General features: G+C 40.5%; 1 protein-coding gene across 3 annotated transcripts; it reads left to right on the plus strand.

Annotated features, from left to right (window-relative positions):
- Positions 1-585: 585 nt before the first annotated feature.
- alms1 (ALMS1 centrosome and basal body associated protein) lies at positions 586-23,472 on the plus strand. 3 transcript variants are annotated; one of them, XM_038279466.1, is made up of 19 exons: positions 586-696; positions 2,103-2,256; positions 2,534-2,654; positions 4,047-5,718; positions 5,865-6,024; positions 9,350-10,417; positions 11,481-11,596; positions 14,904-15,795; positions 15,878-16,000; positions 17,190-17,363; positions 17,459-18,216; positions 18,421-18,529; positions 19,110-19,328; positions 19,505-19,731; positions 19,826-19,991; positions 20,533-20,590; positions 20,690-20,789; positions 20,917-20,985; positions 21,251-23,472. In XM_038279466.1, the coding sequence occupies exons 1-18, from the start codon at positions 682-684 to the stop codon at positions 20,959-20,961; spliced, it is 6,177 nt and encodes a 2,058-aa protein (XP_038135394.1). In that variant the 5' UTR covers positions 586-681; the 3' UTR covers positions 20,962-20,985; positions 21,251-23,472. The 3 variants fall into 3 exon arrangements, with proteins under 3 accessions (XP_038135394.1, XP_038135395.1, XP_038135393.1); XM_038279467.1 differs by lacking the exon at positions 21,251-23,472 and having other exon boundaries at positions 4,047-4,360; positions 4,484-5,718; positions 20,917-21,052; XM_038279465.1 differs by lacking the exon at positions 21,251-23,472 and having other exon boundaries at positions 20,917-21,052.
- The last annotated feature ends 132 nt before the right edge of the window (positions 23,473-23,604 follow it).

The following is a 23,604-nucleotide window of genomic DNA, read 5'->3' on the forward strand; positions in this document are numbered from 1 at the left end:
GGAGAGCTGCTGTATCTGTAACCCTGAGACAGAGAGGCAACCTGCATGGAGTTCAAGACATGGATGGCGTGTCAGTTTCTGATACGGACAGCTAAGCATCCACATGATGTGACACAGACTCAGAAGGTATAAGAAGCAGGTGATGACGTTGTTCGGGGCTCAAACTTTGCCGGACGCTTGCGGACGTGATTTTTGAGACCACAGCTGTGCATAGCTCGAAGCATTTTTCTCTGTCCTGTAACGACCTGATCTAGAATAAACTCTGTTACTTTTTTACTCCTGTTTTTATAGTCCTTTTTTATATGGTTTTGACGAGTTTGAGTTAAGAGTAGTAAATAACTTGCTCCCAGGAAAAGAACCGTGTGAGGAGGCCCCGGGGCGTTACAGCCTTTACTTTGAAGGGGACAAATCCTTCTCACTTTAACAAAGGTAAACATAGTTCAAAGTTATTTGTTTGAATAAATTAAATTAGGGGAAATGTATGTATATTGATCCTGTAAATAAAGAACTTCGTCAAAAGCAAAACAAGATTTACAAAAGTGTTTTTGTTGTTTTCACGTTTCAAATCTTCTATTTCCGGGGTATTTGAAAATATTTCCTAGCAACGCTCCTAGGTAACGACGTAGCGGAAGCGCGCCCAGCATGGCGGACTGTCATCTTTAACAACAACAAAAACAAAACATGGAGCCACAAGAGGTAATAATATTATGTAACTTCTGTTTAAATCGCACAATAGGAGATGATAATTATGCGGTTCTTTATTACATCTCCGTCTCACCCGTAAACCGGAAGTTCCAGTTAACAGTTACATAGCTAACTGCTAACTACTGCTAGCCTGTGAGCTAACTGTTACTATTCAGCTCACTCTAAACATAACATTGCGCGCTGATTATTTTGAACAGAAGTCAGGATACCCAGTAACTTGTTACTTCAGTGTTTACATTAAATCGTCGTTAGTAGAATGTATTACTTTGCTGTAATCAATGCTGTTTGTTCTGAACAACTCATACTACCTGTCCGTTGGTTAATTAATATTTTTGCAATGCAACTGCTGGACGAAACATATCTTGTAGACGGACTAGACTAATGTAGGGTTGCCTTTGTTTGTTTTTAAAGTGGGCTGAGGGTAAACACAGCATTCTCCCTCTCTTACATGTTTTTTTTTTTTTTCTCCTTCTTTTGTGGTCATTAGAGACCCTAAAACCTGATGATTGGGGGGTAGTAAAGTACTTGGGGCCCCTAGTTGCATGGAGTTCAAACCTTCTGTTTGGAGCCCCAATAGATGCTGGTGTTGGATGGTGAAGCTGGAGCCAATAATGACAATCACAAGCAGTGTCTTCTTAAATTTAATCTAGTATGACATTTTCCTTTATAGCCTTCAATCTGGTTAGTTTCTGCACTGGGTTAGCAAGAAGGGCCAAGGTGTACGGTAATTCCTAGGATTGTGTCTCTCTGCTAAAAGTTTTCATCTAAAACTACTGTATGTTAATTGGTTTCTCTAAATCTGCCTTGTTAATATGAGTGTTTGCATGGTTTGTGTATCTCTATGTGATACCTTGCGTGGAACTCGACCAAAATTAATGGTTTCTTTTTTTCCTTATATCGGTACCAGCCGATACATGCATATGTTTACCTTTTCTTTAGTGCGTTCAGCTGCCATGCTTTGAGATCTGAATGACATGCATCCCTGCTCCCTCCATATGTTGTTAATGTTTGGTTTAATTTGTTAATACATGATTATTTTTTCTTTACACCCAGACTTGTGTAATAATTGTTATTGTCTCATTTTTATCATTAAAATTAAGGAAGAAAAAGAAATATGTATCGGCTCTAATAACTTCCTAAAAATATCGGCAGCACGTATGGGATCAGGACGTCAATGCCACTTTCTGCTAGTATGGTCTGTAATTGTGCGATTGGTCAGCTTTAAGGCGCTTTAGACTGTCTGATTGTACAGGTTTTTGACTGCTGTGAGATGGGATTTTTTTTTCTTCTGCAAGGATTATTGTTGCAGCTTTCCACCTCCTTCTGACACAGCAGATCTTGCTCTTGTTGAGGTGCAGAGAGATAAAACTTATCTCGCTTTTTGATTCTGTTTACAGAGGGCGGTGGCACCTTCTCATTGGCTGGGTGATGAAGCTATGAGTCGACCTGAAGGAGGTACAGAACCATCAAAAGCCGGGAATCAGAGGAGGGATGGAATAAAAACAGATGAGTGGAGGCTTCAAAGGTCACAGCATGAAGCTCTGCACCTAGGTATGTTTCTCAGATATAATGAAAAAACATAACCCAACTAAAGGAATTAAAGGGTTCATATTTTGTTTTTAATGAGGAATTGAAGCATAGACGGCTGGAGATAGGCACCAGTACCCCTCGTGAACCCACTTGGGATAAGTGTGATGGAAAATGGATGGATGGATGAATGTATAAAATACTCTATGGTCAAAAAGAATCTTGTTATGACAGTGATGATTTATCTGATTGTTTAGTTTCCATCAATCCAGATGAGTGACTTTCAGACTTTTTTCATCAGATTTCCAGGACAGCAATTTGTCTCCTGCACTGCAGCTGCTGCCTTCGACATCCGGACTTCAGCACAGCGCCACCGACTATTCCCTCTACCAGCAAAGTTATACAGGCTTTGCTCCTTTAAGGTGAAAAACAGGGAGCTAAATATAACTAATACACTTCAATGGGTTGGGGCTCAAAATGGTAGAAATCGCTTAAGACAAAAAATCAAGACACTAAAGATGATTATTTTATTGCCCAGTGAAACCTCTTTAAATCGCCTAGAAGAAATAATTACACCCTTTTGCAAATTTTTGTCAAACTATTGAACTTCAAGCATTTTGTTGAGTTTTAAAGTAGAAGATAGACAGAGTCAGACAGAGTCTAATCATAAATTGAATTGTACCTCAATTGCTTTAACACCTTTGAAATAAATTTAACCAACAATACTAACCTGTCCAAAGCTAATCTAATTATAAAAGGGGTAAAAATTCAGTTTGGATGAGAGCAGATTTAAATCTGTTGCCCTATAGTAAAAAATGCTATTGGGGGTCCATATCTAATAAAATAACTTTAAGAAGCCCACATTGAAGCATGGTGGTGACAGCATCAGACAGCTGGATTTACGATGGTTTAGATCAAATTGTTTCTGTGTTAGAATGACTCTGTCTAAGTGCACACCTAAATCCTACTGAAATTTTTATGTTGAACCAACTTAAAAAAAAATACTCTACTTTGTTGCAGCTGAATTTTTTTATTTACGGTAAACCAATCTTCCTCATTTGAATTAAGTCAAAAATATCTGATTTCTGAGTAATTAATGTACATTGACAAAAAAGTGAAGTCGTATTTGTTTCAAAGAGTAAATGTTTTTGTATGATCCAATATTTCACTCTGGTCAAACTAAATTTTTTGACGCCAGACAGTAATCTTTAGCATCTAGAATTATTTCAATGAGCAGGTGAGGTTTGTTTTTCATTGTTTCTTTAACAAACTAAGAACCTGAATCACCATAAGTATTTTTAAAATGTCTCCGTTTGATATCAGACATTTTACTAGAAAACCACATCTGCTAACTTGCTCATTATTTGGCAGGGCTGGCCACACCCATTTTAAAATAGTCACTTAATAAAGTCAGATTCATGTAAATCATAGCAAGTGGTAATTTGAGATGTTTGTCTTTGACTTGAATTTGATATTTAATTGGCGACTAATTGTTCTATTTGATGTTTTTCCATGCTAAAGAATTTTATTTCCAGGCAAAGTTAAATTACTGGTTTCATCCATAAGTGCAAATTTTCATTTGGAACAATATCAACTTTTAATTTGACTAAATGATGTGAATATTTCACTTCTGTTAGTGTATTGGGAATCTGTGCTCACAAAAAACACATGAATGTTACATCTGTTAGTTTATTTGTAAAATATGTCGGTCCCAAACACAGTTGAAAGTTGTAACATAAATAAGCGTAAAAAAAGTTTCAAGGTACATTTTGTCCAGTTAGTGGAAGGATGATCAACTGTGTTTTTCTCCCCAGGGCTTTTCCTGATGTTTCTATAGTATCAGAGCGAGTCCACTCTCCTATCCATGACAGAACTACCCATTCCTCTGAGCAGGGTTCACTGTACCAGCACCCTTTGGCTCAAGAAACCCTCCTTTCTGAAGAAGGAGCAAAGAGTGTCTGTTCTCCATCTCAGCAAAGCATATCCACAGAAAAAAACCAGCAGCAAGAGGAGATGGCTCATCCTCTTCCAAGTGATGCTAAAGTCAATGCAGAAGAAATCCAATCAATCAAATGTGGCGGGTATGAAGGTCAAATCCATGAAGATGAAACCAACTTTCTGAGTAAAGGTATTCCTGCACATCAGCTTCTGGACCTGTTACAGAGAGAAGTTGGCATGCAGAGCAGCAGGAGCAGCAGCGCTTTTTCCTCTGAGTCACAGGCCGATATAAAAGTTTCTGGCTTTTGTTCAGATCCGCAGAATCACCTGGAGGCTTCCAAAGGCACCATGTATGAGAGACAAGGTCCACCGGGCGAAGCGGGTCCTTCCCAACGGCAGAGAAAGCACCAAGAGATCAGCAACATTACGATAGGTTCCCGCAGGACTCAGCCTGATGACAGTAGTGAAGAGCTGCACAGAGAGCTGCTCTCTGAGGCGCGGAGACTCAGCAGCGTGCAGGCAAACAAGGAACCAGAAGGTCTGCCACCAAATCAGCAGTCCACCACGCCATCTCTTGAGGAGCCACAAGCCAAACCGAGCGGGAAGCCGTTTTCAGGAGGTTCTGGGTGGATTTACAGAAAGCGGGACCTGCTGTCCTCCCAGAACCACGCAGGGAGCGACAGCTCCTACCTCGGTTTAATTCCGCTGTCTCAATCCACTCCAGGCTTTTTCTCTGCTCCTTTGAAGTTTAACAGCAAGGCTAAACTTGAACATCTCTCAGCCATAGAAGCTAATAAAGAGATCTTGTATGATTCCAGCGTTGGGCCAGAGTCAGTCGATGGCCGTCTACCAAACGCTGCTGACCAACAAGCTCACCAGGCCTCTGACAGAGTCCGTTCTCTCCCAAGTCTCAACTACCTGCAGAAAGTAGATGCCTGGAGGACAAAACAGAGTTCAGAGAGGACCCCGCCATTAGAAGGCCTGGAACTAGATGCACAATTTGGAGTTTCTCCTAAAAAGAAAGATGATAAGGCACAATCCAAAGTCCTGAATCAGAACCCTACTCATCTGGGTTCACAGGATACCACACAGATCCCCTCCTCTGCTCCATCACCTGGTTCCTCTCCAAGAAGGGGTGAGGCTGTGGGCGGAGCTCCCGGTGACCTAGACAATAAGGGATCTGCTGCGCCGCCCTCGGCCTCTCCCTTTGGCAGGTCACAGTCCCTCTCATCAATCAGCACGGTCGTCATGTCAGTAGACAAGCCCCAGCAGACCAACGGCGCCGCTCTGAGTCAGACAGACGCTTCTCCTCCGAGCACCGCCACTGAAGCTCCACCCCTCCACCACTTCAACCATGTCTCTGTTGATCCAGAACTTTCAAGTTCCCAGGATAGTTACAGAGAAATTAAACTAGGACCTTCTGTGGGAACGTCTTCTGTGGTTAGCCTTGAGCTAGATAATTATGCCCCCTATTGGACTCATAAGCGTCCAACATCATCGCCGCCTCCTTCAGGGTCTAAAGAGCTCAACATTGATGAACGTATTCCGGTAATCCTAATAATTGACAATTTGTTTTTTTTTCTTCTCTTCAAATTATATCTCGTTTTTTTATTTTTTATTTTATTCCAGTTTAATATTTATTCAAACATTATTTTCTGATCAGTTCTCTGTTATTTCGTTTTCTACTCTGGCAGTTATATCTTCAAAACCTGGGCATCGACCAGACCCCGTCCAAAATCCTGACTCCGTTCGTCCCCAGGGGGCCCATCAGGGAACCAGAATTTTCTCCAACAGATCTTTGTACAATTAAAGGATCTTCTGGAACCCCTTCGAAGAGCACCCAACCCTCTGAGGGTAACTTTAAACCAACCTTCCCTAAAAACTTGGTGTTCCATCAAGTAATTCAATGTTTTAGAAGCAACAATTAAGTCTAGAATAGTGATAGATTTAACATTTTAAACTTGATTAAAATCCTAGAATCCTGGTATGTTTTTAGGTCTGCAAGGATAAAGGATTGCCAAACAAGTTATAAGTTAAAATCTCTGTTATAATGTGTGTGGATTTCATTAGGGATCATGTGCAGCGGGGTATGGAGTGAATTTCATTCCATTATTGTTACAAGCAACAAAAACATGTTTTATGAATGGGAATTTGAAAATAAAAGCATTTTGTAAATCGAAATGTAGGGAAAAAAAGCACCATTAAAAAAAGATGTATAAATCAAGGGTTTGAGAGTAACTTTGATGTCAGAGTTTAGTCAGATTTCACTACAAGCAAACACTTACAGGTGCTGGTCATAAAATTAGAATATCATGAAAAAGTAGATTGATTTCAGTAATTCCATTTAAAAAGTGAAACTTGTATATTATATTCATACATTACATACAAACTCATATATTTCAGATGTTTATTTTGTTTAATTTTGATGATTACAAATGACAACAAATGAAAATCTCAAATTCATCATATCAGAAAATTAGAATATTACTGAAGACCAATAAAAACAAAGGATTTATAGAAATGTTGGCCAACTGAAAAGTATGAACATGAAAAGTATGAGCATGTACAGCACTCAGTATTTAGTTGGGCCTCCTTTGGCCTGTATTACTGCAGCAATGCGGCGTGGCATGGAGTCGATCAGTCTGTGGCACTGCTCAGGTGTTATGATAGCCCAGGTTGCTCTAATAGTGGCTTTTAGCTCTTCTGAATTGTTGGGTCTGGTGTATTGCATCTTCTTCTTCACAATACCCCATAGATTTTCTATGGGGTTAAGGTCAGGAGAGTTTGCTGGCCAATTAAGAACAGGGATACTATGGTCCTTCAACCAGGTACTGGTAGCTTTGGCACTGTGTGCAGGTGCCAAGTCCTGTTGGAAAATGAAATCTGCATCTCCAAAAAGTTGGTCAGCTGCAGGAAGCATGAAGTGCTCTAAAACTTCCTGGTATGTGGCTGCGTTGACCCTGGACCTCAGAAAACACAATGGACCAACACCAGCAGAAGACATGGCACCCCAAACCATCACTGACTGTGGAAACTTTACACTGGACTTCAAGCAACGTGGATGAAGTGCCTCTCTTCTTTTCCTCCAGACTCTGGGACCTTGATTTCCAAAGGAAATGCAAAATTTACTTTCATCAGAGAACATGACTTTGGACCACCCACCAGCAGTCCAGTCCTGTTTCTCTTTAGCCCAGGCAAGACGCTTCTGACGCTGTCTGTGGTTCAAGAGTGGCTTGACACAAGGAATGCGACAGTAGAAACCCATGTCTTTCATACGTCTGTGTGTGGTGGTTCTTGAAGCACTCACTCCAGCTGCAGTCCACTCTTTGTGAATCTCCCCCACATTTTTGAATGGGTTTTGTTTCACAATCCTCTCCAGGGTGCGGTTATCTCTCTTGCTTGTACACTTTTTTCGACCACATCTTTTCCTTCCCTTCGCCTCTCTATTAATGTGCTTGGACACTGAGCTCTGTGAACAGCCAGCCTCTTTAGCGATGACCTTTTGTGTCTTGCCCTCCTTGTGCAAGGTGTCGATGGTCGTCTTTTGGACAACTGTCAAGTCAGCAGTCTTCCCCATGATTGTGTAGCCTATAGAACTAGACTGAAAGACCATTTAAAGGCTTTTGCAGGTGGTTTGAGTTAATTAGCTGATTAGAGTGTGGCACCAGGGGCCATCAATTTTGAACCTTTTCACAATATTCTAATTTTCTGATATGATGAATTTGAGATTTTCATTTGTTGTCATTTGTAATCATCAAAATTAAACAAAATAGACATCTGAAATATATGAGTTTGTATGTAATGTATGAATATAATATACAAGTTTCACTTTTTAAATGGAATTACTGAAATCAATCTACTTTTTCATGATATTCTAATTTTATGACCAGCACCTGTAGTCTTGGTCAACTGGTCCATGCAACCAACCAAGCAACTAATCCTCACTATTCTAGAGGGAAGCCAGTCCACAGAAGTGAAAAAAAATGTGATCTGTAAAACACAGTTAAAATTTTAAAGACAAAAAAATGAAAGGAAAGCAAATATGAAAAATTAAAAATCTGTAAAGAAAAAAAAATGAGCTTGGAAAAAAATGGATGAAAAAAATACATTAGAAAAAACAAAACCAGATTAAAAAGAAAATTTGCTCTCAAAACCCCTTTTAAATATTCTATATTTAAAAGTACATTGTACCTTGTACATTTTACTTTTTATATATATATTTTTTATTTATCCATATTTTTATCCTAAGTGTATATATCAGTATATTTTTTGCATGCCTTATACCCCAGTGTTTTTAGAGATTTTTATAATTTTATTTACTATTTCATATATGTTTCATGTTGCACGATTGTACCATAAAAAATTCCTAGTTGTGAACTCCTTCACTAACAATGGCAATAAACCCGATTCTGATTCTGATTCTGGGGTTTCACTTCTGGATTTAATTTTTTTTTGTAACTTCCATTAAAATGTTCTTTTCTTGCAACAATAATGGAGCAAAATTCACACCATAGAATGGAAAACATGCAGTATAATAAAACATAAAACAACATTTAAAAAAAAAAATTGCATAACATTTTTGCATTTAAGATTAAATATGTCTGTCCATATGCTCTATCCAGAATTCCTCAAATGGAAAAGCTTTAGTTTCAACTGGTTTATTGTTGTAAAGTCTTTTTTAAGGAACCTTTGTTTATCCAAATATTAATCGAAAAAAATAATTAACAGATTAATCGATTTGCAAAATAATCATTAACTGCAGCCCTAGTTTGGTTAGGATTAGCAGATCAGGCAGCGGCTGGCTAACCGTACAGAGTGAGAGCAGGCAAGTGTCAGAAAACCACTTACTGGCCGGCAGGAGTTCAACTTGTAGCTATTGCCTTTAAATAAACATAATTAATCTGACTAATGTGAAACTGGGTTATTGGAAAATAATCCAATGATAATATTCAAATTCTCTTTCCTATTCTCTCCTCCTTGGTTTTCTATCTGAATGAATTTATTATTTCTTTGTTGGTTTCAGCATCTGCTGCTGTGAGACTAACATCTAGACGTAAAATACAGGTTCATAACAGTTGGATTGGCAAACAGAGTTGAGATTTTGTGCTGCATTCAATGATGTTGTAATGGTGAAAATTTGAACTGCCAAAACAAGAACATGCTTTTGTTTTGTTTTCAGGTAGCAGTCCCTATAAAGGCGAGTTCTCCAGGTCCAGCATTCTGTCAGTGGATTCCAGTATATCCATCCCATTCAGCCTGGACAGTCTCGGTCCAGCTGCGTCTGTGTCAGAGCAGGTCAGAGTGAGGGCTTCTTCTCCACATGATACAGAAGTCCTTCCGAGGGAAAGCAGAGCAGTTTCCTGCCATCAGTCTGATGAACGTTCCCATTCCTCCATCCTGCACAACTCCAAGCAGCAGCAGGGCGAGTCTGAATCTACCTCTGTCTCTGGGAAGATCGTCGATACGGACAGAAAAGTCACAGAGCTGCCGAGCTGCCGTAACTTGGATCAAGATGGAGAAAGTTCCTTCGTTAGTGAGAGGGCATTATCCGAGATCCGTAAACTACTCTCTCAAGCAGAGAACATCATATCTACGGGTTCCTCCACAGCCTCATCCGGAGCCAATACATCCCGTCTCTGCTCTGATACAGACCTTTTCAAGCCACCAGAGATAAAAACCAGCAAGCTCCAAACTTCCCTACTGTCCTCCTCCAGCTCCACAGGCGGAGACCTCAAATCTCATTCCACTCTGCCATGGGCCAGGTCCTCCTCAGACTCCATGCTTCTCACTGAGAAACCACAGCAAAGCTCTGCTGCTCATGAAGGTTTGACCTCACCTGGGCGTCCTGATAATCCAGCCTCACCAGCTGCCTGTATTCCTGTCGGTAACGGCGCTGGAACATCCAAGCCACCCCGACGGACAGAGCCGGAGGGGTGTAGTGCCGCTCCCCCAGATAAAATCCCAATACAGCCTTCAACAGCTGCAGACACGCAGCAGCTGAATCTGACTTCTGCAGACATAGCGGGGGAAGCAGAGGAAGAGGAAAAGGTCACACCTAGTGATGCTGGAGCTCAGAGTCGCTCTTCCTCTCCTGTTCATGAGGATGCCAATCAGGAAGTGCTAAGCGACGGCAGCAGTGAGAACTCACTAACAATCAGAGTGGCCAAATTACTGCAGAAGGAGTCTCCTGTTACCATGGCATCTAGCTCACCCAGCGTCACAGATCAGGAAGAGGGAAAAACCAAAGGTAAAAGATCCACGTCCTATTGTCCTTTGATGAAAGTTTTACTAAATACTGCTCAGAAAGACAATAATCAGATTTTTTTTTACCTCCAATCAGTATCTTAATAAACACAACCAGGCTGCTCTAATTGCTTGGTTTTATTACATGGATGTCATTACTGATAGTAGAAGGGATAGAATTTAGCTAGTTTTGTTACCCTTAAAGTGTAACTCACCCCAAAAATCATGAGTCCATCATGAGAGAAAAGTGGAGGACATTGCACAAAGTTGTAAAGAAGAAAAAGACATGTGGCAATAAGCACGGTAGATGGTGACGGCTTTTATGATTTTAGGGTTTCACTTTCATTCCTCTGAGAGCAATGAGAACCACCTGTTCAAATCTTTGAAGTCTCTTCCACCAGATTGTTGGATTACACCAAAAACAAGATCTATCACAGTCTGCCTCCACTTCATTATAAAGTCTGACAGTATGACGGAGCGACTTACCTTTTCTTTTAATGACAGTTTTACATCTCCAAAAACTGGAAATAAGTGTTTCACCTATTCTAGTGTTTCGTTTTGTTTTTATTCACTAACCTACTGTAATAGGTTCCTATTTCAGCTTATAAGTTTAATCATTTGCATGAAAACATTTTGTCATTATTTCAGTCATTATTCAGTACAGGGGAACAGTAAATTATTCAAATATAATGATGTACCATTTTTTAAACTCAGCATATTAGAAAGTTCCTCTTTTTATTTTTTTTAATTAAGATAGGGTTATTTAATCAAATAGGGGTGAGTTACACTTTGATGTGTTTAAAATAAGTTTGTATGAAGCTTTTTAACAAGAGCAATTATGTCAAAATACAGAGATAGCAAGAATTTTAACGGATAACAGCAATGCTGTTACCTGTTTTATGGCTGCCTCAATGCCGTTTTCATATCTTATAGATGTTAAAAGATCGGGAATCAGCTCGACTTCTGATTGGTTCAGTTCCTTCCTCTTTAACTCCCCCTCTTTGATTTGCTCTGCTCATCCACTGGCTGCATAAGAAGTTATATATAAATATGTTTCAACATTTCAGAAGGGATGATGTCGAAGGTTTGGGAGCGGCAGGGTGAGCCGCTGCAGTTGGATGAAGAAGACAGAAGACGTATTGAGGAAATCAAGAAAGAGCTCCTGTTGAGAAACCCTTTGAAGGTAACTCACCATGTTCCATGAGGTGAAACCATAACATTGTTCTGTTACAAATTGCAGTTAATGTTTTTATATTTGTTGTTCTGATGTCAGCTTTCCACCTCTGGACAGTGTAGGTCTCATTGCTCCAGGTAAACCGTGTCTTGCAAAGTGTGCCAGCCATTAATTGAATAGATGTGTTCCACGTTTGCTGTGTAAAACTTTAGGTTTAATTAACTTTGCAAAACACCATTTTTTTTGCAAAGCAACTAGAAAATATATTTGAATTGCTAGAATTATCTTTTTGTACAACTTTGAGAATCTTTATGTGAATTAAAACAAAACAAGGTCAGGCATAAAGTACATCAGAAATAAAACAATCCTTTTAAAATCTGCCAGTAATGCTATGCATAAATATGCAGCCTTCTTTACTGTAAAACCATTAGAGAACAGTGGTCATAGTCATTCAGAGTACAGCACCTGCAATGTTAAACAAAAAGTAAGGGTTGCATAGTTGATATGAAGATTTATAAAGCTAAACAATAGAAACAGTGGAAGGCGGAGACAGAGGTTCAGCTTTCATTAGGACTACAACTTTAAAAGTAAAGTCGGAGTTAAGGTTGTCCCTAATAGAAATGCTCTGTTAAGGTTTCTCTTATGCATCAGTTAATTTTACATGGGTCAGTTGTTTTCATACCTTTTGTTATTGACATTTGTTCCATTTTAGTAATATGATTTGATCAAGCTGTTTCTTACATTCTACAGAATAAAATCAGTAATAAAAGCTGGTATGATAACTGCTAATATCGTATCGGGTCAATATCGGTATCAACCAATTCTCAAAGCTGCAATATCGGTATCATATAAAAAATGGAAAAGTTGTATTGGGACACCCCTAGTCACAGCGGTTTAGCTCACAGCCTAAAATGGCCCAGTCAAAGACCGGACATAAATCTTATTGGAAATTGGAAATCAGTCGGAAAGCTTGAAAACTCATTCTCTCAGATCGGTTGCAATGAGCTTTAGTTGTTTTGAAGAATGAGATCCCATTTTTTAGTAGAGACCCTGAGACCAGTATTGTTTATGATCCAAACAATAAGATATATTCAGTCTATTTCTATTAACAAATTCTAGTTTGGTTAAGGAACGTTTAACCTTTGATTTATGAAATACAGTCCTTTTTAACCCTTATTGCTGATTATTTGTTTTCAGGGTGGAATATGTCCTGCTTATTTTCTGACACTATATTAATCTCAAGTCACCCATTGAACATGCATGTATTCTTTCATACATACACTTGGTTGTTGAGAGGAGTTTAGCAGGAATGATAACTTTAAGGCAACCACAGATCCGGTATCAGGAAAGTCAGGAATCTGCAGATATCCAACTGTAAGTATCATAATTGGATCAGACGTGACAAAAAGGGGATCGGTGCATGCCTAGCTTTTAGTTGGTAAGGTAGTTCTTTAAGAACTCGGAGGCTAAATACCAGCTCATGCTACACTATGAAAATAAAAACCACATGTTTCTTTTTTATTCCACTTTACATTTTATAATAAAACATACAGGTGCTGGTCATAAAATTAGAATATCATGAAAAAGTAGATTGATTTCAGTAATTCCATTTAAAAAGTGAAACTTGTATATTATATTCATACATTACATACAAACTCATATATTTCAGATGTTTATTTTGTTTAATTTTGATGATTACAAATGACAACAAATGAAAATCTCAAATTCATCATATCAGAAAATTAGAATATTGTGAAAAGGTTCAAAATTGATGGCCCCTGGTGCCACACTCTAATCAGCTAATTAACTCAAACCACCTGCAAAAGCCTTTAAATGGTCTTTCAGTCTAGTTCTATAGGCTACACAATCATGGGGAAGACTGCTGACTTGACAGTTGTCCAAAAGACGACCATCGACACCTTGCACAAGGAGGGCAAGACACAAAAGGTCATCGCTAAAGAGGCTGGCTGTTCACAGAGCTCAGTGTCCAAGCACATTAATAGAGAGGCGAAGGGAAGGAAAAGATATGGTCGAAAAAAGTGTACAAGCAAGAGAGATAACCGCACCCTGGAGAGGATTGTGAAACAAAACCCATTCAAAAATGTGGGGGAGATTCACAAAGAGTGGACTGCAGCTGGAGTGAGTGCTTCAAGAACCACCACACACAGACGTATGAAAGACATGGGTTTCTGCTGTCGCATTCCTTGTGTCAAGCCACTCTTGAACCACAGACAGCGTCAGAAGCGTCTTGCCTGGGCTAAAGAGAAACAGGACTGGACTGCTGGTGAGTGGTCCAAAGTCATGTTCTCTGATGAAAGTAAATTTTGCATTTCCTTTGGAAATCAAGGTCCCAGAGTCTGGAGGAAAAGAAGAGAGGCACTTCATCCACGTTGCTTGAAGTCCAGTGTAAAGTTTCCACAGTCAGTGATGGTTTGGGGTGCCATGTCATCTGCTGGTGTTGGTCCATTGTGTTTTCTGAGGTCCAGGGTCAACGCAGCCACATACCCGGAAGTTTTAGAGCACTTCATGCTTCCTGCAGCTGACCAACTTTTTGGAGATGCAGATTTCATTTTCCAACAGGACTTGGCGCCTGCACACAGTGCCAAAGCTACCAGTACCTGGTTGAAGGACCATGGTATCCCTGTTCTTAATTGGCCAGCAAACTCTCCTGACCTTAACCCCATAGAAAATCTATGGGGTATTGTGAAGAAGAAGATGCAATACACCAGACCCAACAATTCAGAAGAGCTAAAAGCCACTATTAGAGCAACCTGGGCTATCATAACACCTGAGCAGTGCCACAGACTGATCGACTCCATGCCACGCCGCATTGCTGCAGTAATACAGGCCAAAGGAGGCCCAACTAAATACTGAGTGCTGTACATGCTCATACTTTTCATGTTCATACTTTTCAGTTGGCCAACATTTCTATAAATCCTTTGTTTTTATTGGTCTTCAGTAATATTCTAATTTTCTGATATGATGAATTTGAGATTTTCATTTGTTGTCATTTGTAATCATCAAAATTAAACAAAATAAACATCTGAAATATATGAGTTTGTATGTAATGTATGAATATAATATACAAGTTTCACTTTTTAAATGGAATTACTGAAATCAATCTACTTTTTCATGATATTCTAATTTTATGACCAGCACCTGTAGTTTGTGGTTGCATAGTGACATGTGTGGGTACTTTTAAAAGTTGCTGTGGGTCCATGTTTGCTGTGGGATAAGTTAAATTTATTTGTTTTATATTAATGTTGTTCTGAGGACATCACAATTAAACCCTTTTTGTTTTATTTCCACCTCCTAGAGCCAAGGAAGCACAGATACAGATGGCAGTATAGCGTCCAGCACTGGGATCACTAAAAAGGACACTGAAGCATTTTCTACCCTCAACGTCGCTAAAAAGCAGCTTGGCCTCAGTGCGGCCCGCCCAGAGCCTCACACACATCACAACATCCTGCACCTCCATCTAGAAGCCAGAGTCTGTGAGATAGCTGCCAGGGAAGGATTAGCACTCCCTACTAAAAGGGTTCAACCGCTCTCATCCATCAGTGTTTCCACCGACAGGCCCTCTGTGACCCCCTCATCTTCATCCCCCTTTGCACCTCCTCTAAGCTCATCCTCACAAGCCCTCCACCTTCCAGAGCTTCCCTCAGGAACAGTCAGATCCTCATCATCCATCCAGCATCTTCTAACAGATGAGACAGAAGCAGAGAGGCTTCCCTCAGCCCGAACGACAACAAAACAGCCTTCTGTGTCTGAGGAAAGTAAACAAAACCAGAAGGTGTCTCAAAAAAGCAGCCAGGATCAGGAACCTCCTCCAACCTCACAGGCTTTAGAGGAACCAGACGTCAGAGCACACGCTCCAAAAGTCCAGACCGGTTCTTTTTCTCCCAGTCATAAAGAAAACCAGGCTTTCAAGACGAGTCGTCCCCCAAACCTCCATTTCACTCTCCTCCCTAAATCAACAGCAAACACATCTGTCTCTGCCATCCACCGTCATGACGCGGTGGACTTTGCCGCCATCAGAGGCTCCCCTCCCGCAGCAAGCAGTCCAGACGAAGGCGTCGGCTCGTCAAGTCCAGCAGATTGGTGCAGGTTAGACGCTTCTACAGCAGCTCAGAGAAAAGGGATCCCTGCATCATCACCGTCCCTCACGCAGCAACGCAGATCTGCAGCGTTAACCGCTCTAAAACCAGGTAGGCTTACAGGGAGGTGTTTCAGTAAAAACCTGGAAGAAATAACAGAAACAACCTCTGACTTCAGTCTTCTGTCCCACAGCATATCCTGTACTGCTGCCTTACAAACCTCGAGGCAGTGAGGAGCTCTTCTATGTCCCACAGACAGAGGCTGACGTCTCCTCCTCAAACCAGTCAGACACCAGCATGGAGAGCACTCACACTGGTAGGTTTGTGTCACACTTCATTAGGGCAGCCATAAAGGTCGCCTGTCAGAAATGCTCCCAGAACGTCTCACCTTTTTGTGTCTGAGAAATTAAACAAAAACTGACTGAAACTTTTTGTGTTTATTCTACATCACCCTCCTTACCTTCATAGTGTTTTTTTTTTTATCTTTTTAATGAGTCCTTTGGTCTTTTATTCATGGTTTGAGTTCTGAGGAAACAAATCAACACAAATGGAAATGTCTTCATTTAGTAAAACTAAACTTGGCTTTTATGTGTCAAGATAAAATGGTGCGGAGAACAAGGCAGGTCAGGATGCAGCATCTGTGTGGAGCTGTAACGTCGAATGCAAAATGCAAATATTTCTGGTGTTACCAAACAATTATTTTACAAGGTACCTGATGACAAACTGGTCTTTGCATAATTTTTTGGAATGAGGCTGCTTGAGTACTTTTTGTTGCAGGTTAAATGGAGTTTTGTGATTGTTTTTAAGCAATTGTTAAAGTTTTCACATTAAAACTCTCTTTCTTCCTCTTCTTTACTCTGTCTCACTGGATACCCAGCATTTAAAAACATAGATTTTCGGGTTTTGCCACAGATGCTCGGTAGAATCTACTTTGACTAGGCCATTCTGACTCATAACAATGCTTTTGTAATGTTTCTAGAGTTGCACCAATCCAGTTTTTTTTTTGTTTTTTTTTGTACCGATACCTTTGTGTTTTTTATGACTAAACCTTCTTTCTCCAGGTGCTCTGCAGTTTTTATCTGTAAAATTCATTGAATTTTTGTAATGTGATTTCAGTTTAATAACTGTAAATATTTTAGTTAAAACAGTGCAGATCGACTTTAGATATATTTATTTATAAGCTAATTCCTATTGAACATATTACCTGTTCTGTAAAGTCTGCCTGAGGAGAACCAGCAGTTAGATGCTGAGGAGGCTCCTCTCAGGTTTTACGAAAGCAGGTGGTCTATTGTAACACACACCAGACAGCACATCCATTATTCATGTTCCGGGGCAGAGGTGAACAAAAGGCAGAGCTGCAGGTGGAGCATACTTTAGCCGTGCTGCGACTGAAAACACTGTTTTTGGGTCCTAGCGGTACATATCAGGCTGTTTTCTTTGTCTATGTTTAATTGGAGTGTGTGTTTTCGTGGTGATGTAACCGAGCATCGTTAAATTCCCACCAGGATCAGATGACGCGGTGCCTCCCAGATTCAACAGCGAGGTCCTAGGGGATCAGGATCCAGGGTTGGACCGCGGAATCGCAATCAGACACAAAGAGGGCATCTACAGCAGAAGGCTGAGAACGTTCAGAATGGAAGATCGAGGACAGAACGTCCAGAGAACGCTGGATCACATAGGTACCGACTCTATTAGACAGGAGACAATGTGACTGCCTGACATGGAGATCATGCAGGAACCTGAAATAATTAGATCGGGTCTTATTTGTTGACAGATGCTTCAGAAGCAGCGATCAGAAGGTCTTCAGCTTTTAGCCCAACAGCGAAGCCATCTTCCCAGGAGTCAATCCGTCACTCCGTCTCTGGAGCTCCTTCAACTGTCAACACCAAAGCGTCTAAGAGGGATCAGGGTACCAGCCCCATCCAGTTTCTCCATTACAAGCAAGCAGAGCCGACTAATCAGAGGTTCCATCCAGCTCAAACCGAGGACGACCGTCTTCCACCGCCCCCTCAACAGAGCAGCGACACCCTGGACCACCTGTGGCAGAGGTTCTGTGATGAGTGGAACAGGGAGGAGCCGCACCCCACCAGGGATAAAGAGGCCATATTGGAGCGATTAGAGCATCTGTCTCGTCTGATTCAGAACTCTTACAGAGGGCCGGGTTATTATGTTCCTGTAAGGACGCTGAGAGACAGGGAGGAGGTTAAACGGACCAATATGGGACGAAAAGTAGGAGACGCAGAAAAGGAGACCTACGTCTCCAACATCCACAACCAGCCATTCCCTTCTGCAGACAGAGATCAACCAGAGAGGCTCTCCACTGTGTCCGGCTCTACATCTACCATGAACACGGCACGACTCATCCGAGCCTTCGGCGCTGACAGAGTGAAGCACCTGAGAAGCAACTCTAACCTCAGCAAACTGTACAGCGCCATCAACAAGCAGAGGGAGGAGAGGGAACGGCGCAAAGGAACAAAGGAGGAGGACTCTGTTACTCTCACTCCATCAGCAACAACCTGCACAGACCAATCGGTTCGTCATTTTCAAAACTTAAGTCCTCATGTCTGCAGCGATTTAATATTTAGATAAAATCAGTTGTTATAATTTCCACATTAAAAGAAACCAGCAGTAATATCAGACACTTAGATGATGGAGGAGCCAGATTGAAAAACTAGGAACATATCACAGCCTTCAAACATCAGGTCTTTGTAAAGTTCTTTTAAATTTCCCCCTCAGGTTCTTGATACAGCATCAACATCCAGCACCATCTCGCCGCCCCACGGTCCTTCAAGGGCGCTGACAACCAAGAGAGCCGCAAGAACGGTCAACAAATGCATTCAGGCAGGTCAGTGGATGCTGAACTTTCAGTTTCGATGATGAGGATCAGAGAAAACATCTTAAGTTTTCAGTATTTCAGGGGCTAATGTTTGAGGTCATATTAACCTGCGCCACAAAGATACAGCCACACACAGGAGCATCGCTGTGTTGCCATAGCTACAACTGCCTTGCTTTTCAGTTGGAGGGAAGATGGTGTCCCGTTCTCATTTATACCTCCTCTTTGCACAACTCCCACTTCCTGAAATTTTCTGTCTTCTATTACTGGATGATCCGATTAATCCAGGTGTGCCGGACCTCAGTAACCATGAAGACATTGGCCAGGCACACCTGGATTAATCGGATCATCCAGTAATGAAAGGTAGGAAACAGGAGTTGTGTCTAGAGCCCATAAGCAAGCTGAAGGATGGATTAGGAAAACTAGAGCAAACCAGAATGAGTTAAACGTAAAGGTTAACCTTGCAGACTGTGAAATTTATTCAACCCAACTCTTCCACATTCCACATTGAATTAAAGCGCTCTGGTTGTCATGAAATATAAAATGCTATAATTAAACTGTAAGGTTTCCCATCTTTACCCTGCAACCTCAGGAGAGCTGGAGATTGTTCGTAACGGGACTCGACGGCACACTAGAGATGTTGGGACCACGTTTCCTTCTCCTGGAGAAGCTGGAGCTTTTGAGCGGATTTCTTCCTCTTCGTCGAGCACAGTGAGAGGAAGAGGAGGAGGCCGGAGACTTATTCCTAAATCTAATAACAGTCAGAAGCAGAAGAAGAGCAAAAGGAGCCCCTCTAAGCCTTACCCTAAAGGTAGCTCTGGAGGACTGGAAATAAAGTTGGTCTAAAACACTGCCATTTTAGTTTGACATGTTAGAATGTGGAAAAGTGGGAATATTTGTTGTGTTTCACCTTATGTCCTTTGTGTGCATTTGGAGGTTTTAATTGGTCCAGGCGTTTAAAGTTCTTTTTCTTGTCTTGTTGTTGAGGTGTTTCATGGTTTATCTCTGTCGACAACCTGAGGTCTGAGACAAGGAAAGAGAACCGTCCAGAGGAACCATCCACCGCGTGGTTCGAGCCCTACAGCCAAGTCCGACCATGGAGAGAGCCGCTCAGACAGAGACAAGTCTACGAGGACAGCAGCAACCATCCTGAGCAAGATCCACATCCTGAAAGCAAAACGTTTCACTTTGGGCTCCTACGCGTCACCCTGCAGGTTAGTTTAGTTTGATCTCCTTAGAAACATGAAATAATTCAGGTTTGCAGCGTTTGATGTGAGATATCTCTAACGCATCGGATCGCCCATGCAGGAGGCTCTGGAGATGCGTCGGCCTGAGTTTATCTGTCAATCTAAGCAGAGGGTGAGACGACTGGCGCTGCAGGCCGAGGAGCGGAGGCTACAGGCCACGCTCGGCCGAGACAGACGGCGGCTGTACAACCATCCGGGTGAACTTGGGAGGCTGCTGAAGTCTGCAGGTATCCAGGCAACCACTGCTTCTGCTGCCAAGTTTAATAAAGTATTCACACCACTTTCACCTTGCATCACATGTCAACCCCAAAATGAGGCACTACTTCTGAAAGCTACAGACTGAACTTAATGCCTATTCAATTTCCCGAAAAAACAGCTAAAGCTTACTGGGAATATCCAGATACAGGTGTAAACTTTGACTGGGCCGTTACAGATCTTTAGTCCTATTGAAAGGTAAAGGTTCTGACCTGTTCACCATCCATCCTTCCATCAAATCTTATCTGCTGTGAAGAAAGCTTCCCAACAGCATGATGTTGCCATCGCCATGTTTCAGAGGATTAGAATTCAGGTTTTTAGTTTTCCGTCTGAATAATATTCACTTTGGGTTCCTACAGTATCAAAGAGTCTTCCACCTGTTTGCTGTTTCCTACATGCTTATTGCAAACAGGACGTGAGACTCTTATTTTCTTGTCTCTAAAAAACAGATTTATAGATTCCCTGATAGTCAGTGGTTGATCACTGGATGTTTTTTTTTTTCCACCTTTGAAGGTAATGTCATGCTGAGGAGAGCAGTACCCAGGAAGGAAATGATCCAGAGGTCCAAGCAGTAAGCAAAGAAGTTCACTTTGTTCAGAGATCATAGATTTAACTAGGAAACGCTCAGGAAGTTTGATTCACAAACTGATGTGTCCTTTCACTGCAACAGAATCTATGAAAACCTTCCAGAGGTGCGGCGCAGGAGAGAGGAGGAGAGAAGGAAAGCAGAGTATCAGTCGTACAGACTGAACGCCCAGCTTTTCAATAAGGTAGCTGCGCTACTTTCCATTTTAGAATATAAAAAAACATCTGTGAGCAGATGTCATCAACTTCTGACCATTAGTGAAGCTTTGTGGGGGAAATAACTGACCTGCTGCTTTTCTTTGGATCTTTCAGAGAATCACCAACCGGGTCCTTGGCAGGAGAACAGCCTGGCACTGATTAAACAAACACAGCATTTACTCTGTATGGCAAAAATCATGTTTTTTTTTTGTTGTTTTTTTAATACAGAACAAAAGCATAAAAACTTCTAAAAAAAAGTTGCTTTTGTTACTTTCTGCTGATTGATTTCATGACATTTTGAAATGAAAGCAAAGCAGAAATTTGAAAAGAATTTTTTATCCATTAAAGTGTTTTTTACTGTTAAAAAGTGAACTATTTTGTTTTGCAATGAAGGGATCAGAGGCAGAGTGGTTTTGATTAATTTATTGATCTGTTATCGGTTGTGCAGCAGCAGGACACCATCGAGGGACAAGGAAAGACGAATTGGACAAGCTGCAGTCACCACAGCACCGCTAGCACAGCTGGAAAACCGCGTTTTACAGACAACATATATACTTTCAAATAAATACACTATGCCCAGCAAATTAATAAATAAGACTATGTTAATAAGAGTCAGGTATAAACATGAATAACCAGAAAATAAGGTTGTTGTGGATTTAGCCTTGGCAGATGTGCAAAAAAGAAAAACAAAATAGAACAGAAAAAACAGTCTTTGGCAAAGAAACAGTTTTGCTTCATTAAGGTTTATCTGAATCCAATCAACTAAGGTTGATGTCTACAGGTTTAAGGCTGCAGACTGTGTCCACCTGAACTTAAACAGCTTCTTTTGTTCGATCAGCATCCAAATTTTCCTAATTTCATCAATTCATAAAACCCTCCACCTGTCTGTGGGGAACCTAACGTGCTGGATTTTGTTCTTTTAGTGGCTCGTGCAAATGATGAAACTGAAACAAAGATTAAATTTTACATCCCATAATAATTTCCCTTCATACAGGCAAGCGAAGCGCCAAGAGCAATTCCAACCCACCCCCCCAAAAGATTACCAACAGCCTCACAGTTGCTCCTGCTGTGTAAAGTTTATAGGATCCTGTGAGTTTAGCTGCATAAATCACAGGAGTAAGGTTGGTAACGGTGCGAGTCTGAGCAGCAGGCATTGCTTTATTCAGTCCAGGTTATCAGTTCAGTTCAAAATACTTTATATATCCCAAAGGGAAATATGATTGTGTCATTAGAATGACTGAAAGTCAAACCAGGCTTAAACACTTTTGGTAAGAAAAAACAAAGCAATGCAAATTTGAGGAAGATTTTTTTCTGGTAGGTTAATTTGCTGGTGCAAATTAAATGCCGGACCAACAATAAAGTATTTTTTTTTTTCACCTCAAAGCTTTCCTGTTGTGGGTAATTACTAATTTATAGTAAGTGCTTTGGTGAGATCAAGCAACTTTCATTGATTGTTTCCTATAAAATACGTTTTTTACAAACATGATAATGGAGTAAGCAGTTAGCATGAGGATTGCAGCTAGGATTATTGAAAAACTGTTAGAAATAGTAATACAGTAATAATAGAGAAAAATCTTGTTTTCTTCTATTATTTGTTCTAGCAGCATGTATATACGGTGACAAAAATATTTTGCAAGTTCTCCCACTTAGAAATCATGGAGGGTCTGAAATTCTCACTGTACAGTGAATAAAGAAGAAAACAAGGAAGGTCAAATTATTATTATTTTTTTTTTACAATTTTAGATCGTACCCTGCTCTTTTCAGACAGATTCCAACAAATCTAGCACGACAGACCATTTTAGGCTTAACGATAAAACAAGCTCCTCACAGCCTTCCTGTTCTCTGCTAAAACTCTTGCTCTTACAGTTTCCTTTTAAACAGCTACTTCAACTTTGCCTTATTTTAAAAAAATGAAACGGCTAACTTTGAATTTTCACTACGAAACAAATTTAATTCTGAAGATTATTGGGCAGAAAATTATTGGATTTTTTAATATTTTCTAACCAGCTGGCTGACCTCTAAAAGGAGCTGAACGATAAAAAAGATAACAAAAGGCCTGAAATCTGTTTTTAACAGCAGAAGGTGACTTATGCGATTGACTGAAGATATGAAGTGTTATGCTTATTTTGGGGCACAAATTAAAACCTACCAAGGGTTTCTGACAGTAAAGAATACATTGTTTAAAATAAACTTTTCAGATCTCAGTTTAATAATTTTTCATCTTCACCTAAAACAGAAGATAAGCAACAGAACTGGGGTCAGTTTCACAAAGCAGGTTTAACAAACTCCGCAAGTTGATATAGCCTAATGTGGGGAACTCTGAGTTTTCAGTTTCACAACGGCTGCTATGAATTAGTTCAATACACTCCAAGTAGGTCCACTCAGAGTTGAGCGCATGTATGAAAAGCCATTATCAGTGGAGCGCCATTTCAACGAGTCACCATTAAAAAGGCAACAGGAAGTGCCTATTTCATCCCACTGGAACTAGAGATTATAAAGAAGAAATTAAAAGGAAAAAATGGAGAATGTGTTTAAAAAACAGATAAACAGCACCACTGCTGCAAAGGAGAGGAAGATGGACACGGAGATAATTGTTGTGTTAATCTATAGGTTTGTATGAAGTGGGCTATGGCAGGCCGTTATACATTTATTAAAAGCTTCTATCATTTATTAATTCTCCTCTCTTTTGTTTCATTTGTAGATCACTACAATAAGATTCTTCCTGATAAAAATCACACTCCTAGAATGAACTGTAGTAATATATTTTCTTAATAAAATTTTTGCAGCAGAAACTGAATTTCA

The sequence above is a fragment of the Cyprinodon tularosa genome, unplaced genomic scaffold, assembly GCF_016077235.1.
Source record: "Cyprinodon tularosa strain WSP-4 unplaced genomic scaffold, ASM1607723v1 ctg150, whole genome shotgun sequence".
Taxonomy (NCBI): domain Eukaryota; kingdom Metazoa; phylum Chordata; class Actinopteri; order Cyprinodontiformes; family Cyprinodontidae; genus Cyprinodon; species Cyprinodon tularosa.

Coding starts and splice junctions, on each gene's coding strand:
- alms1 (XM_038279466.1), top strand. Junction 18,530..19,109: donor CAACAAATGCATTCAGGCAG/GTCAGTGGATGC, acceptor CTGCAACCTCAG/GAGAGCTGGAGATTGTTCGT. Junction 20,790..20,916: donor ACGCCCAGCTTTTCAATAAG/GTAGCTGCGCTA, acceptor TGGATCTTTCAG/AGAATCACCAACCGGGTCCT.